Source organism: Myotis brandtii, unplaced genomic scaffold, assembly GCF_000412655.1.
Source record: "Myotis brandtii unplaced genomic scaffold, ASM41265v1 scaffold1444, whole genome shotgun sequence".
Classification (NCBI taxonomy): domain Eukaryota; kingdom Metazoa; phylum Chordata; class Mammalia; order Chiroptera; family Vespertilionidae; genus Myotis; species Myotis brandtii.
Window position 1 is genome coordinate 101,021 of NW_005355179.1, and position 19,660 is coordinate 120,680.

Below are 19,660 nucleotides of genomic sequence, written 5' to 3' on the forward strand. Positions count from 1 at the left end.
AGTTGCAGGCTCCTCCCCGGCTGCGGCCCTGGTTGGGGTGCGTGCAGGAGGCAACCAATTGATGTGTTTCTCTCACATCGATGTTTCTCTCTGTCTTTCCCTCTCCCTTCCACTCTCTCAAGAAAAATCAATGGAAAAATATCCTCAGGTGATGGTTACCAAAAATGCTAAAAACAAAAACAACCTTCCTCCTCCCCCACCTCCGGCCCTTCAGTCCTCAGGCCGATGCTCCAACCATTGAGCCAAACCGGCCAGGGCTGTTCTGGTCTTTTTAAAAGTTTCAGTGTCTCTGGTGAAGCACTCATGTTGTCCATTGTTCTCTGAGCTCGCTAGCTGAATTGCCTGCCTGTATTTTCTCACATCTCCTTGAGTATTTTCCAAACCGCAGCCTTGACTTCTTTGTCATTTGTGTCACCGATTTCCATATCTTTAAGTTTGTTTTCTGGAGATTTTTCATTGTCTTTTCGAGCTGCCTCACTACCTTGGTTACTCCGGGTAGTATTTGATGTGATTTCTTCTCTGGGCATCCATGTACGGGTGGTGCGCTCTAGCCCATCGACTTGAAGATGTCTTTCTTTTTTGTTCCAGTAGGTGGCGCTGGCTCACAAGGTGAATTTTTTTTTTTTTTTTTTTTTTTTTTTTTTTTTAAGCTCTGAGAGCTCGCAGCTCTCACTCGGGTGGGGGTGAATCCCTCCAGGTTCTTTGCTGGTTTAGGCAGGGATAATGGTGGCCTTGGGCCCTTGCCCCGGTGCCCCCTGTGTTCCTGTCGCAGAGCGTACCCTTTTCCTGGGGGAGAGATGTGATCCTGCCATATTAGCTACTGGGCGCGTGTCCTTGGGCACGGAGTGCATGGGCGCCACAGCCCATACCGAGGGCGAAGGGAGGTGAGCGCTGGGAGGCTAAGGGGAGGTGGCCAGGCTGTGTGGCTTTTTTTTCACTGAGTTGTCACAGCCGCTCTCTCCTGCTATGCTCCTGTCCAGTTCTCTGGGCTCAGCAAAAGGGGTGTCAGCAACAACCAGATTCCTCCCCCCACCCACCCCTGGGTGAAGCCTCGCATGCCCTCCCCGCTGCCGGGATCCTTTTCTGGCTGGCTGGGATCCCCCCACTCCCTTTTCACCTCCCCCTTTTGATCCACTAGCCCACCTTTATTTATTTTTTATTAAAAATATTTTTATTGATTTCAGAGAGGAAGGGAGAGGGAGAGAGAGAAACATCAATGATGAGAGAGAATCATGGACGGGCTGCCTCCTGCACACCCCTTACTGGGGATGGAGCTCGCAACCCGGGCATGTGCCCTTGATGGAAATCGAACCCTTCAGTCCGCAAGCCAAAGCTCTATTGCATTGAGCCAAACCGGTTAGGGTCCTACCTTTATTTTTCAATTAAAAAATATTTTGATTGATTTTAGATAGGAAGGGAGAGGAAGAGGGAGAGGGAGAGAGAGAGAGAGAGAGAGAGAGAGAGAGAGAGAGAGAGAGAGAGAAACATCAATAATGAAAGAAATTCATTGACCGGCTGCCTCCTACATGCTCCCTACTGGGGATCAAGCCTGCAACCCGGGCATGTGCCCTGACCTGGAATCAAACCTGACCTCTTGGTTCATGGGTCCACGACGCTCAACCACTGAGCCACACTTTTCCAGCCCAATCGCCCACCTTTAGGTGTGTCAACGTGTGGGTCTCTCAGGCATATCTGTGTGCTGAGCGGGGACTCCTTTGTTGAGATATGGCCGTACAGATGGTTGTAACTTCTAGGGGAGGGACGAAGGGACTCTCTCACGCTGCCATTCCTCTGATGTCGCCTCCCACACTGTCTTAAAAATAGAGCTCTGGCCCCAAACGCCGGGTAGATGTCATTTCGCCTTTGTGGTCAGATGTCGTCAAGGTGGATTCCTCGAGAGAAAGTTGACTCATTATGCAACTTAGGGGGCGGGGCGAAACCATCACCCTTCTCCCGTCAGTCCTTCCTGCCACGTGTGACACGAGTGATTGCTTCCCCACATCCTCCCCGGCGGCCTTTGTGGCCACAATCGGAAGCGCTCCGATCTGATAGGTAGCACACAGGTTCTCCCTGCGGCTTTGGCTAGGCTGGCTTGTCTCATGACTGGATTGAGCATCTGGTTATACGATTGCACATCCTCTGCAAGAACTTGCTGTGAACTGGGGGTTAGTATCTCCTCATTTGCCTCACATTGTGTCCTCGGTCACGGCTTTATTTTATTTTATTTTTTTCAACAACAAACATTTATTTTCTGACAGTTCTGGAGGCTAGAAGTTCAAGTTCGAGGTGTCAGTGAGAGTTTTAGTTTCTGGCGAGAGAGCTCTCCTCCTGGCTTATAAACAGCTGCCTTCTCCCTGTGTCCCCACATGACCTTTCTTTCTTTCTTTTTTGTCTAAAGTTTTACATATGTCTCCTTTTCCCCCAATTGACCTGCCATTCCCACCCCGGGCAAGCCCCCACCGCCCCAGTGTCTGTGTCATTGGTGATGCTAATGCGCATGCATACAAGTCCTTTGGTTGCTCTCTAATCCCCACCCCCTCCCCTTCCATTTGTCTCTGGATCTATTCTTGTCCATCCAATTATGTTGATCATTATATCCCGCATATGAGTGAGATCATGTGATATTGATCTTTCACTGCCTGGCTTATTTCACTTAGCATAATGCTCTCCAGTTCCATCCATGCTGTTGCAAATGGTAAAAGTTCCTTCTTCCATTGTGTGTAGATGTACCACAGTTTTTTTTTTCTTTTTCTTTTTTTTCTCCCGCCCTTGACAATCCCCTGGTGTACCACAGTTTTTTAATCCACTCATCTGCTGATGGGCACTTAGGCTGTTTCCAGATCTTCGCTATGGTGAATTGTGCTGCTATGAACATAGGGGAGCATATATCCTTTCTGATTGGTGTTTCTAGTTTCTTGGGATATATTCCTAGAAGTGGGCTCACTGGGTCAAATGGGAGTTCCATTTTTAGTTTTTTGAGGAAACTCCATACTGTTCTCCACAGTGGCTGCACCAGTCTGCATTCCCACCAGCAGTGCAGAAGGGTTCCTTTTTCTCCACATCCTCTCCAACACTTGGCGTTTGTTGATTGTTGATGATAGCCATTCTGACAGGTTTGAGATGGTACCGCATTGTTGTTTTGGTCATGGCTTTATTGAGGCATAGTTCCCATGTCATACAATTCACCCATTTCAAGGTGTAGAATTCAATGTGTTTTTTGTTTGTTTGTTTTGTTTTTACTACATTTGCAGGCTTGTGTGGTATCTTCACAATCCATTTTACTATTTTTTTATTTTTTATAAAATATATCTTTATGGATTTCAGAGAGGAAGGGAGAGGGAGAGAGAGATAGAAACATCAATGATGGGAGAGAATCATTTATTTTTTGTAATATACAGCTCTTACTTCCACCCATTTTTTTTGTTACTGCTCATCTGAGGATATTTTTTTCCATTGATTTTTAGGGAGGGTGGAAGGGGGAAAGGGAAGGTGGAAGGGATGGAGTGAGGGAGTGAGGGAGGGATGGAGGGAAGGAGAGAGAGAGAAAGAGAGAGAGAGAAAGAGAGACATCTATGAGAGAGAGGCACATCAGTTGGTGGAGATCTACTACCTGCAATCCAGGTACGTGCCCTTGACGGGAATCAAACCCACAACTCCTCAGTACGCAGGCCAACGCTTTAGCCACTGAGCAACCGGCCAAGACTGTCATACATTTTTATATTTTTGTGTATTTCTCTCTCTCTTTTTTTTGAACAAGCAATGCATTGAGCAATGAGCTACTGGCCACCTGCCTTCTGATGACCCAACCTCAGCCAGCACTCTGACCCCATCTGTCTGGTTCACAGATGGACATCCTGCACCAGGCAAACATCCCAGGATTCAAAGAGACATTGGCTAGACGGCTGGCGGACAGGAAGAAAGACATTCCCATGTAGGGAGTTCCTGAGAAAGTGGGAAGTGGGAAGTGGGAAGTTTCCCATCCCACTCATGACCCGGCACACCCACTGACTCAGGAGCGGAACCCGGAACCTGGTCCCCTCCAGGGAGAGGTCATGGCTGGCAGGCTCAAGCTCCGGGCAGAGAGCACCACGGGTCTGCCCTCCATTGTCTGCGGGGGACACGGGAGCCCTCGGGTGCACGCACAGGGAGGGAGCTGCTCGCCCTCCTCCGAGCCCAGGCATGGGAACGCCGCCCTCTGGCCACATCCTGTGGGTCAGTCTGCTCTGCCAGGCTGCCTGGTTCTGTCCCTCTGCACAGCCTTGTCCGGTGGGAGGCGGTGCCATGACTGCCACCTCTACGGCCTTTCTCTGCCTTGGTGAGTTCTGGGGAGGACAGGGATGAACACCCCCTGGGGAGGCCATCTCTTGAAAGATCCCATGAAAGATCCCATGATCTGGCCCTAGCCGGTGTGGCTCAGTGGCTAGAGTGTCAGCCTGTGGACAAAGGGTCCCAGGTTCAATTCCCATCAAGGGCACGTACCTCGGTTGCAGGCTCCTCCCAGGCCCAGACCCTGGTCAGGGCTCATGCAGGAGGCAACCAATCAATGTGTTTCTCTCACATCGATGTTTCTCTCTGTCTTTCCCTCTCTCTCCCACTCTCCCTAAAAATCAATGGAAAAATATCCTTGGGTGAGGATTAAAAAAAAAAATCCCATGAGCTGGAAGGCTCGGGGAAGGGGCTTCTGCTCAGGAATCGGGGGTCTTACTTGGATCTCTCCTCCAGGGCTGTGTCTGGGCCGGAAGGTCTACAGGACTAGAGGTGAGTCCACCCCCTGGCATCCCAGGTCCTGCCTCCTCCCCGGGGGCAATGTGGGACCCGTCCCGGGGCATCTGGGGGATGGAAGGAGGAGTGGAACTCTGAGCTGATGAACAGGGCACATGCATGAGGAGCCCGGAGGCCGATCGCTGGTGGAGGGGGAAAACTGAGGCATGGAGCATAAGGGGGCCGCAACTTCTGACTCTCTTCTAGAGCCCCTGCCCAAACCTACCATCTGGGCGGCGCCAAGCGCTGTCATCACTGCGGGGAGGCCCGTGAGCATCTGGTGTCACGGGTCTCGGAAGGCGGACCGGTACCACCTGTACCAGAAGTGGGCCCCAGGGTCCTGGAGAAGTGCATTCCCACAGGGACCCAGAGACAAGGCCGAGTTCCCCATCCCACTCATGACCCAAGGCCTCGCTGGGAGGTACCACTGCACGTATGAGAGCCGAAGAGCCTCGTCCGCTCCCAGCGAGCCTCTGGACCTGGTGGTTACAGGTGAGCAGACACTTCCTCGGGCACAGGTGAGGGGCGGTGCCCGGGAGGGACCATTCTTCCCTCCATCCTCTCCTTCCGTTGTTGTTGTTTTAGAAAAGCAAGTGAAAATTTATTGATCACACACGTAGGACAGTGAAACAGGGAAGGGCATAGAAGAAGCAACAGGAGAGCCCAGGCTGGGCTGCCTTGGCTCACTGGGAAGTCAGAGAAAAGGGGCCTCAGGGTTCAGGGGGTTGGTTAGCCTGGGATGAGCTGCCACTGCCCACTGCTCCCCTGGTTGCAAGTCTTGGGGGGTCCCTTGCCATTTAGGAGATACATGCCTGTGTGGGAAGGACAGGAGGAAGGGAATGACATGGGAGAACTCCTGTTTTGTTTTTTTTAAAAATATTTTTATCGATTACAGAGAGGAAGGGAGAGGGAGAGAGAGAGAGATAGAAACATCAATGATGAGAGGGAATCATTGATGGGCTGCCTCCTGCACACTCCCTAATGGTGATCAAGCCCATAACCCGGGCATGTGCCCTTGACCAAAATCAAACTCAGGACCCTTCAGTCCGCAGGCTGACGCTCTATCCACTGAGCCAAACCAGCTAGGGCACACTTCACTCTTTCGGTGCGTCATAGCAGTGGGATCATGCAGCATTTGTCTTTCTGTCACTGGCCCATGTCACTTAGTATAATGTCCTCAAGCACCCTCTCTTCTTTTTAAAAAAAACATACTTAAAAAAATTTCAGAAAGGAAGGGAGAGAGGTCAAACATCATTGATGAGAGAGAATCATTGATCAGCTGTCTCCTGCATGCCCCACAGGGGATCGAGCCCGCAACCCAGGCATGTGCCCTTGACAGACATCGAACCTGGGACCCTTCAGTCCGCAGGCCTATGAGCTATCCACTGATCCAAACGGGCTAGGGCAGCACCCTCTCCTCTTTTAACAGTTCCCTCTTGTTCTTTCCCAGGAATGTTTGACCCACCCACCCTCTCCGCCTTGCCAAGACCCGTCGTGACCTCCGGAGGGAGCGTGACCCTGCAGTGTGGCTCATGGCAGGGGTTTGACTGGTTTTATCTGTGTGACAAAGGACGGCATGACCACTACCAACGTCTGGACTCACAGCCCCGAGAAGACGGGTGGTTCCAGGCCCTCTTTACCGTGGGCCCCGTGAGACCAACTCACTGGTGGACATACAGGTGCTACGGTGTCTTCTCAGGTTCTCCTCATGCGTGGTCTTCCTCGAGCAGCCTCGTGGAGCTTCTGATCTCGGGTGAGAAAGTCTTGGCATTGCCCCCAGAATCCCCTGGGTCTCCAGGCAGGTGGGGAGGAGTCTGGTCCCAGGCTCCAGGAGCTGGTGGTGGCACAGAAGACTCTGCCATGGAGAGGCCGCGGGCAGAGGGGAGTGCAGAGAGCCGAACCCTCTTACAAACACGACCACCTTTTTTTGCCAGGTGATTCTAGGAAACCGTCCCTCTCAGTCCTGCCAGGCCCCGTGGTGGCCCCTGGAGACACCCTGACCCTACGATGTCAGTCTGATGTCAACTATGACAGATTCGCTCTCTTCAAAATGGGGGAACATGACCTCCACCAGCAATGTGGCTGGCAGCCCCAGGCTGGGCTCTCTCAGGCGGACTTCTCCCTGGGCCCGGTGAGTGGCTACCACGGGGGCCGGTACAGATGCTACGGTGGATACAACCTCTCCTCTGAGTGGTCAACCCCCAGTGACCCCGTGGACATCCAGGTGACAGGTAAGGTGCCCGTCCCCAGCTCACACGCAGACTCGGCATCCTGTTGGCAATGGAGGGCGGTGAGCACAGACAAGAAGAGAGGATGGGGTGAGGGATGGGAAGATCTTAGAACAATGGGAACAGAAGGAGCAATGGAACACCCTTTAGTGGAGGCCCTGAGTGGCATCTCTGCTGAGGTCCAGGGAAGGGGGAACGAGGAAGGAGTTTGCACTAACACCGTGGACGTGTCTCTCCCAGCCTTACTCCCTCAGGACACGCTTCCCGCTCTGTCAGCCCAGCCGGGCTCCACAGTGGCCCTAGGAGAGAATGTGACCCTGCGGTGTCAGACTGGGAGTCTGTTTGACACGTTCCTCCTGTTCAAGGAAGGGGACGTTGGTCCTCCTCTGCACCTCAAGTCTCGGTACCAAGACGGGGTGTTTCAGGCAAACTTCCCCATGAGTCCCGTGACCCTGGACCACGGGGGCACTTACAGGTGCTACGGGTCACTCAGCGGCACCCCCGTTCAGTTGTCGCGTCCCAGCAACCCCTTGGAGCTCAAGGTGGAAGGTGAGGAGCTGTCCATGGTGTCTTCCTTCCTTCCCACGACATTTCATCCATCCTGGTGTCTGGACCACCTCCCCCAATGAACTACATCTGTCCGTCTTTCCCTCCTCTGCCCTCTTCAGAGTCCAGGCACCACTGTCTCCGGCTGGGCTTTCATTCTGATGCATCAGCATCAGAAAAGACAAATAGGTCTTTCTTTATTTTTCCTCTTCTTGTTCTTCTTGCTCTTCTTCTTGTTCTTCTTCTCCTTCTCCTTCTTCTTTTTTGGTTAATTCTCACCCAAGGATATTTTCCCATTGATCTTTTAAAGAAAGTGGAAGAGACGCCGAAACTGGTTTGGCTCAGTGGATAGAGCGTCGGCCTGCGGACTGAAAGGTCCCAGGTTCGATTCCGGTCAAGGGCATGTACCTGGGTTGCGGGCACATCCCCAGTGGGAGATGTGCAGGAGGCAGCTGATCGATGTTTCTCTCTCATCGATGTTTCTAACTCTCTATCTCTCTCCCTTCCTCTCTGTCAAGAATCAATAAAATATATTTAAAAAAAAAGAAAGTGGAAGAGAGAGGGAAAGACAGAGAGAAACATCGATGTGAGAGAAGCACATTGATTTTTGGAGAGAATGGAAGGAAAGGAGGGGGAGAGAGACACACATTGATGTGAGAGAGATACATAGATTGATTGCCTCCTGCATACACCCCAACCAGAGCCTGGAATTGAACCCCCAACCCTTCAGTGTGTGGGTCAATTCTCCAACCACTGAAGGACATCAGCCAAGACATAAACTGGTCTACATTTTAAAAATGAATTAATGCATGCTAAAGAATGATCTGGTATCAGTACATATGAATCCACTGTAGACTTTTCAGTGGCTGTATAGGACTCCTGTGCTTGAAGCTATCACCTTATCCAACACCCTAAAATTTGGTGTTTTGTTTGTTTCCAACCATTTTATATTTCAAACCACCCTTCAATGAATATCCCCATACATACCTAAAGCACAGATGTAGGTGGAAACAACTACCCCTTACGTCGTGGTTAAATTTTTAGAATGAAATAGCTTAGGCAGAGGACATGGACACTTACTATGCATGTATATTTTATACATATATGTCCATTCATTATACACATATTATTTACATATTTACTATATAAATATATAATATATCACATGAAATACATATGTAATATATGACACACATATATGTATATACATCCATACATAAATCTATTTCTACAAAGTCCATGACTATTTGGAGAATGAATGAATGCATGAAATAACAAAAGAAAAGCACTGCAGACTCAGGAGTAAGGTCAACTGGCTGAGGTTGGGCAAAGACTAGCACAGCCTCAGGTTTCCACTCATGTTTATTTCTGACCCTCAGGAACCCCTGGACACCCACCTCTCATCCATGGATCCAGGACCTTCATCGAAGGATGAACTCCAATGTTCATGAGATCAAGTTTAGCTTGGGCTATTGCTCCAGACAGATAAGAGACCAAGAAAAAGCTAAACTTCAACAGTTTTTGAACATGTCCACTCTAAGCTGGTGGCATAGGGTGTGACCAAATCCCACCACCTCTTTTTTAAAGACCCCAAACCTAAGTCTAAGTGTGAGGAAATCAGAGACACTAGGGTTGCCCCCTCAGCTATAGTTGTACAAGGCATCATCATGAATGTAGATAAAACATGTTTGTGAGTAGGGAGGTGTAATAAGGTAGATTCTGAGTCCATGATGGGCTGAAAGGCTTTCAGCTATTCACCCTCTCTGACTTTCTGATTCTCAGGGGATCCTGTTAATATCATCCCATCAGTGCAAACCCCAAATTCCACAAGTGGTAAGTAACCACACGTTTACCTTGGGGACTAGGAAGTTCCATGGACGAGGGCCTACACATCTGTTCTGGGTGCTGATTTGAGTATGACCCGCCTTACCCTCCATGACCACTTTCTCCCATTGTCCCCAGGACCCCAGGTCCCAGACTACACAGTGGAGAATCACATTGCTATGGGCCTGTCTGGATTGATCCTGGTGGTACTAGGTGTGTTGGTGTTTCAGGCGTGGTACAGCGAGAGAAGGTCCCCAGGGGTAAACTGAAGATGGAGCACACCCATTCCTCAGGAATTGTGACACAACCTGAGACCCAAACCACAGAGGCAAGGTTGTGATGGCAAAGAAGGTACTGAAAGCTGGAGCCACAGGCTGTGTGAACTCTGTGCTGAGGACCTAAAGGAAATGAAACAGTATTGTTAGTGCCTGAGGCGATGACAGTGGCTGGGAATATTCCTTGTGGGAGACTCCTCCACCATGAACCTTGCCCTTGCATTTCCCTCTCCTGTTTGGCTACTCTTATTCCCCCATCTCAATGACCCAATGCTACGTCCACATGAAGAGATTCTGTTCATAACTCCACTCTGTCTCATGCTTGTTCCTACACTGTATTGCACATTATTTATCACATCTGCATTCCCTGGTGTGATCTGCTCTGTGCCTTGAGCTCTAAGTGCAGAGACTCTGGTAATGTGGTTGAGTAACGAGATCAATGAAGTAATATTTACATCCAGCCCAGAGGGTGCACGCTGAGAATGCCACCCCAGGACCCTGTCTGGATTCTGCAGGTTCCTTTCTCTTCACCTGGTGCTTCTCGTGTGGCTCCTCCCACAACATCAGTGCTTGGAATCCACACTCTCCTGCGTGGCCTCATGCAAGTGACAGCTCGTCTGTGAGCCTCTCTTGCCTTCCTGTGAAGCTGGTAGCCATGATGGCTCCTTTGTCGCTGTGGTGCCAATGAAATGAGATTGTGAATTGCAGGACAATAAGCACATGTTTGTTTGTTGTTCCTATTTGTTTTCATTTTGATATTGACTGCTGGAGAGAGGATCGAGAAAGTAGCATCTCACACACTGCTGGCATGTGTACAAATTGCTTCAGCCAATTTGGGGAATTTTCTATTTTAGGGAAAGTGATTTCCAGCTGTGATCATCATCATCATCATCATATGCCCTTCATGATCATTATTATCATCATCACCATCACTTTAATCATCACTATAACCATTATGATGATGATGATGATGGTCATCATCATCACTAGTAGCCCGGTGCACAAAATTTGTGCACATTAAAAGGGAATTAATTAGAGGAAATATTTTAATATTGTTACTTGCCCTTTCTCTATAATGGAAGTGTCTGGCCGGCCCCACCCCCATTGGGTGACACCAAGAAGTGGCTGGCCCCCTTCCCATCAAGTGCCACCGGGTGGGGCACGCATCCTCACATCCTGGTGCAGGGGTCGGGGGCACGGCCTCGGGTCTCCCAGCCCAGCATTGGGGCAGGGGGCACAGCCTCAGGTCCTCTGCCCCGGCCCTGCAACACATAGCCTTAGGTCCTGGCTGATCAATGTTATGGTGTGATGGCCATTTGCATATTAGCTTTTTATTATGATGATCAGTATCATTAGTATCATCATCAATATCACAATCATCATCATCACCATTACCACAAACATCATCACCATAACTATCACCATCATCACCATGATCATCACTGTCATCTCCATCATTATCACCGTTACAACCATCATTGTCAACAAGGCTATATACATCATCACCACCATCCTTTTCATCACCATTACAATGATTATCATCAACAATATCACCCTCACCATCATCATCATCCTCACCATCATCAACACCACTATCATCATTGCCCTCATCATCTTTATCACCATCACCTTCACCTTCACCATCACCATCACTATCATTGTTATCACGATATCATCATTACTATCCTCACCCTCACCATCATCATCAGTGTCACCATCATCATCATCACCATCATCATCATCACCTCCACTATCATCATCATCACATGACCATCAACATTCTGTCAATGTCCCATATCATCTAACTGACATTGATCCTCCCTCTCCTCTCTTGGAGTAGGAGCCACAGCTTGAGGAATTCTGGCTCCTATCTTAGAAAGACAAACAACAATGTACCTTTCCTGTCATTCTTGTAGGGGTGGAGGCATTTAGACTTTAGGATACATGTTTTCTCTTATCTGGCTTCATAAATACTACAGCTATCCTCTCGTGGCTTGGCACCCATATTTCCTGGGTGACTGAAGGCAGAGTGGGTATGGTGGCAATAAACCTAATTAAATAGCCACAAGGTAAAATAGGCACAGAGTGAAATGGTTCAATCTCTACATTTGGTTTAATCCCTGCTTCCTCTTTCCTCTCTCATCTTTTGCTTCAGTCTGAAATTAGGAGAACACAACTGAACCATGATTAATCACCATCTACAGCAGACCACAGTTCCAGATCTTTCCAGGCAATGCCCATGAAAATGAATCCCAATAAATCCAGTACAATTTTTTTTTAAAAAAAGTTAAACAATCACAGTACCTAACACAGTAGTTCTCTAATGGTAGAAACTACATCTGGGCCATCTGAGGTGGCTGAGTGAGTGAGACAGAACAAGAATTGAGCATTAGTTACCTCCCTGGACCTTCCTGGATAGATGCAGAGAGTTCAGGTACCTACGGCCTGGAGTGGACAGAGTGAGCTATGATGTGGGAGGAAGCATGTGAGAATTTTCTGGAGGCCCAAGGGAAAGAAAGGGTCATAACCTGCCCTAACAAGTCATCCGATTTCATCAACTTTCATAGAAACTTCTGGAAATTCTGCCCTGGAGGGAGAGTTTATTCTTATTGATTTGTACCTTTGGAGTACTATTGTGTAGTATTACAAGTTATCCAAGTTAGACACATCTTTTCAATTCCTGCACTTTCACAAAGCTTTCTTGCTCTCTATGAATTAGGAAACCAGGCCTGTTGTCAAGAAAAAAGGTGGAGAGTATTATCAGACTTAGAATAGACTGTGGCCATTTTTGAGTGAATTTTTGGCTATGCAAGAACCTGCCCTCACATGTATGATAGCTGTACTCCTCTGATGGGGGTATTGCATGGAAAATAGGGAGGGAGAGGCAGGATGAGGCATTTCTTTGAAGGCCTTGAATACCAGGGAGAATTTGAATGTGCATATCTTGGGGAACTGAGCAAACACAGGCTGTGGGCGAGGAGGAATGTGTCCGTAAGTGAGAGCAGAGGCACAAAAAGGGAAGTTGACTGGAAATCCCTTAGAGACTCAATGACCAAAGTCACCCAACAGCAAAAAAGATCAAATAAGTAATTGATGTACAATTAATTTATAGTAACCAACAGCTTTTATATGCACCAATAAGTCCAAACCTCACCTTGAATGTCAACAACTACGAAAAGGAAAATTGTAAGCAATAAATGTGATAAGAATGGGGTCAAATTTACATGCATAGACACTTTCAAACATGTCTGAATGGCACAAGGACTCATATTGGTGAAGAGATGGGGGGTCATTAGACACAATGGCTGAGCATCATAAAGACATCATTTCTCCACAGGTTAATTGATAAATGCACGTCTGTTCCCAAATACAGCAAGAACTACACGAGGTGACACGAAAGTCTATATGGAAAAGGAAAAACCAAAGAAAAGCTAGGAAAACACCAACACAGCACAGCTGTGGGGGTAGAGGAGGACTAGCTCAAGCAGTGCTGAGGAGACGTGTGCGCCCAGGAGAGCAGTGGACAGAGGGATGTGACTGCTGGCTCTGAAGATGGAAGAGGATGCGGGGGTTTGGGATATGGGCAGCGTGTGAAGCTTAAAAGACAAAGAATCCCATTCTGACTCCTGAATGGAAAGATGACAATTCTGTGTTGCTTTAACCCATGAAACATATGGGTATTTGTTATAGCAGCAACAGGAAACTAATACTCTCTTTCTCCATCTCGTTCTCTCTCTCTCTCTCTCTCTCTCTCTCTCTCTCTCTCTCTCTCTCTCTCATTTTTGGAGCTGGTGATACAGTTTTTCTCTATTTTGGCTAATCTGAGATTTGCAAGCTCAGAGTTGGAATCTGTATGGTTCAGTGGTATATTCTTGGTCCAGGCACATGACAAATCCTCAAGGAATAAGGGTGGATGCTTGGGTCAAAGAGGAGTTCAGGCCAGTGAGGCAGAAGCTTATGGATGAAATGGGGCCTGAGACGGGGTCAGAAATGTCTGCAGAAGCCTGTTGCCCGCCCAGGCCTCAGCCCTGAGGAAATGAAAGCCAGGCTCCCCGGGAGGGGCTGTTCCCTTTCCTGGGGCTGCTGACGTGACAGCCACATGATGGGGCGGACCAGCCTCCTAGGGGGCAACACCCTGTGTGTCTCTCTCTCCTGATGGCCCTGTGGTCTCCTCTATCTGGACAACCAGGAGCAGAGAGAGGAGACGCCATGACCTCTACCCTCAGGGCCCTGCTCTGCCTTGGTGAGATGGGAGGAGAGGGAGGGGAAGCCCTGATATGGGGAGGGGAAGTCCTGATTGCACCACAGCCAGACCCTGGCCAATCAGGACCTCAGGACTCAGGAGGTGCATGAGGATAAGGATTCTGCTCAGGATTCAGGGCAAATCTCTCACAGGGACTCTCTTCCAGGGCTGAGTGTGGGCCTCAGGACCCCAGTGCAGGCAGGTGAGTCCATCCCTAGGTGTCCCAGGTCCCATTCCTTATAGGGGATTCGAGGCCACAAGTTAGGCAGCTGGGGATGGAGAAAAGCAGATTGGGGTTAATGGATGGGGGACATCTCTGAGTTTTGAAGCTGAGAGCTAGGAACTGGGAGTGGGAGAATGTCTTCATTTTGTTTTTTAGAGCTGAAAGCATTAGTACTTTTATTTTTTTTAAGAGCTGAAATGATAAAACTTTTATGTATTTATTTTTAATAAATTTATCTTTGTTGTTGAAATTATTACAGATGTCTCCCTTTCCCTCCCCACATGGACCCCCTCATCTCGGGCCCATCCCAGGCCTTCTCCGAGCTATTGGGCAATGTCTTCTGACCCTGGCACTGGTTTCCTTCCTGGGACCCTCCCCAAACCCATCATCTGGGCTGAGCCAGGCTCTGTGATCCCAGCGGGAAGCCCAGTGACCATCTGGTGTCAGGCGGCCATGGAGGTCAAGGAGTTTTGTCTGGATAAAGAGAGGAGCCCAGAGCCCTGGGAGAGAAAATCCCCAGGGAAGCCCGGGGACAAAGCCAAGTTCCGAGTCGCACACATGACACAGCATTATGCAGGGGTCTATTCCTGTCACTACCACAGCCCTGCTGGCTGGTCAGAGCGGAGTGACCCCCTGGAGCTCCTGGTCTCAGGTAAGTCCCATTGTTGTCTCTTACATGGATTGAGGCACCAGATAAATTATTGGCATCTTTGCTGTGAGGGGAGCCCAAGGGGGAAAATTGGGAGAGGAGACACAAAGGTTTTTGAGCCAGAGACACCCATACAGAGACAGTGAGACCTGGGAGCCAAGATGGGAGAAAGGGGTTTATGAGAGGAGCAGCCCCTGCAATTCACGTCTGTTCTCCCCAGGTGAGTCTGGGAAGCCCTCCCTCCTGACCCAGCAGGGCCCCATCGTGGCCTCTGGACAGAGCCTGACCCTCCAGTGTCGCTCTGATGTCGGCTATGACAGATTCGTTCTGTCCAAGGAGGGGGGATGGGACCTCCCCCAGAGTCTTGTCCTGCAGCCCCACGCTGGGCTCTGTCAGGCCCACTTCCCCCTGGACACTGTGAGCAGCTCCCACGGGGGCCAGTACAGATGCTATGGTGGATACAACCTCTCCTCTGAGTGGTCAGCCCCCAGTGACCCCCTGGACATCCTGGTTGGCAAGCGAGGAGCTAGGGTTTTCAGCCAGGCACCTAGAATCTGCACAGGCCCTGCTGGAGGGTTCTCAGGTGGTGAGGCCAGAATGAAGGTTCAGGCTCCAAGGAGGGAGAGAGACTGAGAGAGAGAGATAGGAGGTGGGAGGGGAGATGGGAGACTCAGAGACATTAGAGACAGACAGAAGGGTGGGTCCTCAGAGAGAGGCCTGGTAACTCTCAGCTCAGAACAAGGTGGGCAGGCAGCCCTCACCCTCCCTCCCTCTCTCTAGGAAAACTGCCTGACAGACCCTCCCTCTCGGTGCAGCCAGGCCCTAGGGTGGCCTCAGGAGAGAATGTGACCCTGCTGTGTCAGTCACAGAGCCCCACGGACACATTCCTTCTGTCCAAGGAGGGGGCAGCCGATCCCCCTCTGCATCTGAGATCAAAGCACCGAGCTCAGCAGTACCAGGCAGAGTTCTCCATGAGTCCTATGACCTCAACCAACGGGGGCACCTACAGGTGCTACAGCTCACACAGCACCTCCCCCTACCTGCTGTCACTCCCCAGTGAGCCCCTGGAGCTCCTGGTCTCAGGTGAGGAACCCCTGACCCTGTCTTTCTGTATTATATCATGCATGTGTCTTGTATACATATATGTATATTATACATGTATTACTTATAAAAAATATAACTTATGTAAATACACATATATAATATACACAATACACGTATATGTGTATACATCCATCCATACATGAATCTATCTATTTCTAGATAGTCCATAACTATTTGGAGAGTGAATGAAAGAATATATGAAATAACAAAAGAAAATCAATTGAAGGTTCTCTCTGCAGACTCAGTAGAACGGTGAACTGGTGAGATTGGGCAAAGACTAGTACAGCCCCAGGTTTCCATTCCTATTTGTTTCTGACCCTCAGGATCCCCTGGACACTGACCTCTCATCCATGAATCCGGGACCTTCATCTGAGTATGAATCAAAGACTAATTTTCAGAAGGTCAAGTTTAGCTTGGGCTATTGCTCCAGACCAAAAAGAGACCAACCGAAATATAAACTGCAACTGTTTTTGAACATGTTCACTGTAATCTTGTGGCACAGGGTGTTTCCTAACCCCCGCCCCCCCTTTTTTAAGACCCAAAAGCTAAGTGTAAGTGTGAGGAAATCAGAGACACTAGACTTGCCCCCTCACCTATATGAGATGTTTGTATGAGATGTTTGTGAGTAGGGAGATATAATAAGGTAGATCCTGAGTCTATGCTGGGCATAGTCTATGGTTTCAGCTCCTCACCCTCTCTGGTTTTTTAATTCTCAGGGGATCCTGTTAATATCACCCCATCAGTGCAAACCCCAAATTCCACAAGTGGTAAGTAACCACACATGTTTACCTTGGGGACTGGAAAGTTCCATGGATGGGGGTGGGGGGGCTACACATCTGTTCTGGGTGCTGTGTTGAGTGCGACCCACCTTACCCTCCATGACCACTTTCTCCCATTGTCCCCAGGACCCCAGGTCCCAGACTACACAGTGGAGAATCACATTGCTATGGGCCTGTCTGGATTGATCCTGGTGGTACTAGGTGTGTTGGTGTTTCAGGCGTGGTACAGCGAGAGAAGGTCCCCAGGGGTAAACTGAAGATGGAGCACACCCATTCCTCAGGAATTGTGACACAACCTGAGACCCAAACCACAGGCAAGGTTGTGATGGCAAAGAAGGTACTGAAAGCTGGAGCCACAGGCTGTGTGAACTCTGTGCTGAGGACCTAAAGGAAATGAAACAGTATTGTTAGTGCCTGAGGCGATGACAGTGGCTGGGAATATTCCTTGTGGGAGACTCCTCCACCATGAACCTTGCCCTTGCATTTCCCTCTCCTGTTTGGCTACTCTTATTCCCCATCTTAATGACCCAATGCTACGTCCCTATGAAGAGATTATGTTCATAACTCCACATGAAGAGATTATGTCATAACTCCACTCTGTCTCATGCTTGTTCCTACAACTGTATTGCACATGTCTTCTTGATCACACCAGCATTCCCTGGCGTGAGTTGCTCTGTGCCTTGAGCTCTAAGTGCAGAGACTCAGGTAACATGGCTGAGTAACTAAATCAATGAACTAATATTTATATCCAGCCCGGAGGGTGCACGCTGAGAATGCCACCCCAGAACGCTGTCTGGGTTCTGCTGGTTCCTTTCTCTTCACCTGGTGCTTCTCGTGTGGCTCCTCCCACCACATCAGCACTTGGAATCCACACTTTCCTCCATGGCCTCAAGTGACAGCCCTCTCTTGCCTTCCTTTGAAGCTGGTAACGATGATGGGTTGTGGCTGTGGTGCTAATGAAATGAGATTGTGAATTGTAGGACAATAAACACATGTTTGTTTGTTGTTGCTATTTGTTTTCTTTTTGATATTAACTGTTGGAGAGAGGATCGAGCAAGTAGTGTCTCACACACTATTGGCAAGTGCACAAATTGTTTCCTGCCAATTTGGGGAATTTTCTGTTTTAGAGAGAGTGATTTTCAGTTATGATCATCATCATCATCATGACCTTCATGATCATCATCCCATCATTATCATCATCACCATCACTATAACCATTATGAGCATCACCATTACCACCATCATTACTATAAACATGATCATCATCATAGTCATCACCATAACTATCACCATCGTCACCATACTCATCACCATGATCATCTCCATCATCACCATCACTATTCCCACCATCATTGTCAGCATAGCTATAACCATCATCACCAAAACCCTTTTCATCACCATCACTATGATTATCATCTTCATTATCATCAACATCATCATCATGCCATAATCGCCATCACCACCATCCTCTCCATCATCAACATCACTGTTATCATAACCATCATCACCACCATCATCATCATCATCACTATATCATTATCACCATCACCATCATCATTATCACAGCTCTCCTCCTCATCATCACCGACACTATCATCATTATCATGACATCACCATCTCCATCACTGTTTTTTATCATTGTCATTATCCTCACCATCACTATCATCATCATCACCGTCACCAACATCATCATCATCACTATCACCCTCATTATCATTACCATCACCATCACAAGTACCATCATTATCATCATTACCATCATCATCACCATCATCATCAGCTTCATCACCAACACAATCATCATTATCATATCATCACCAACATATTACCCTCAACACCATCATCAATATCACCATCATCTTCATCACCTTCATATTGCCCTCACCACCATCATCAATGTCACCACCATCTTCATCACCTTCATTATCACCATCATCATCATCATCACTACCACCACCACCAACACTGTCATCATTATTATAACATCATCATCATGATCATCATCATCTCCATCATCACTATCATCAATGTCACCATTATCACCATCATCTTCATTACCATCACATCATCATCATTGCCCTCATCAGCATTATCACCATTACTATTGCTATCATTGTTATCATGATATCATCATTGGCATCATCATCACTATCCTCGCCCTCACCATCATCATCACCACCACCACCACTATCATCATCACCACATGACCATCATCATGATTGCCTTCATCATCATCATCATTATAACCAACACTATGATCATTATCATGACATCCTCATCATCCTCATCACCCATATTATCACTATGTTTTTTAAAAAAATATATTTTTATTGATTTCAGAGAGGAAGGAAGAGGGAGAAAGAGATAGAAACATCCATGATGAGAGAGAATCATAGATCAGCTGCCTCCTTTAAGTCCCCCACTGGGGATCGAGCCCATAACCCGGGCATGTACCCTTGACCTGATTCGAACCTGGGACCTTCCAGTTCGCAGGCTGACGCTCTATCCACTGAGCCAAACAGGCTAGGGCTATCACTATGTTTTAATCAATACTTCCATCTCCTTGTGCTGGAAGTAAATAAAAACCACATATATGTTGGAAATAAACAAAATTCTCTTTTCTTCCTTCCAAGTTCAAAAACTCTTTATTTTTAAAATGTTAAATATATTTTTTATCTTCCAACACAGTTGATGTACAGTATTACCTTAGTTTCAGGAGTACAACCCAGTGATTTGACATTTATATAACTTACAAAGTGGTCACCCTGATAAATATAGTACCCATCTGACATCATACATAGTTATTACAATATTACTGATTATAATCTCTATGCTGTACTGTACATCCCCATGAGTATTTTGTAACTAAAAATTTGTGATTCTTAATCCCTTCCATTTTCTTTTGTTTTATTAATCCTCACCTGAGGATATTTTTTCCATTGATTTTTACAGAGAGTTGAAGGGATGGGAGAGAGAGAGAGAGAGAGAGAGAGAGAGAGAGAGAGAGAGAGAGAGAGAAAAAAGAAGA

At 48.0% G+C, this 19,660-nt stretch overlaps 2 protein-coding genes across 2 annotated transcripts; both read left to right on the forward strand.

The window, feature by feature from the left end:
- The first annotated feature begins 4,281 nt into the window (after nt 1–4,281).
- LOC102251669 (leukocyte immunoglobulin-like receptor subfamily A member 6) lies at nt 4,282–9,951 on the forward strand. The gene is made up of 7 exons (XM_014535542.1): nt 4,282–4,315; nt 4,969–5,253; nt 6,212–6,514; nt 6,696–7,003; nt 7,244–7,538; nt 9,318–9,368; nt 9,498–9,951. Exons 1-7 carry the CDS (start codon nt 4,282–4,284, stop codon nt 9,626–9,628), a joined length of 1,407 nt encoding a protein of 468 aa, XP_014391028.1. The 3' UTR covers nt 9,629–9,951.
- A 1,022-nt stretch (nt 9,952–10,973) lies between these two features.
- On the forward strand, nt 10,974–16,923 carry LOC102251972 (leukocyte immunoglobulin-like receptor subfamily A member 4). Its single transcript, XM_014535543.1, has 7 exons — nt 10,974–11,294; nt 14,548–14,752; nt 14,970–15,259; nt 15,392–15,398; nt 15,530–15,832; nt 16,570–16,620; nt 16,759–16,923. Exons 1-7 carry the CDS (start codon nt 10,974–10,976, stop codon nt 16,887–16,889), a joined length of 1,308 nt encoding a protein of 435 aa, XP_014391029.1. The 3' UTR covers nt 16,890–16,923.
- The last annotated feature ends 2,737 nt before the right edge of the window (nt 16,924–19,660 follow it).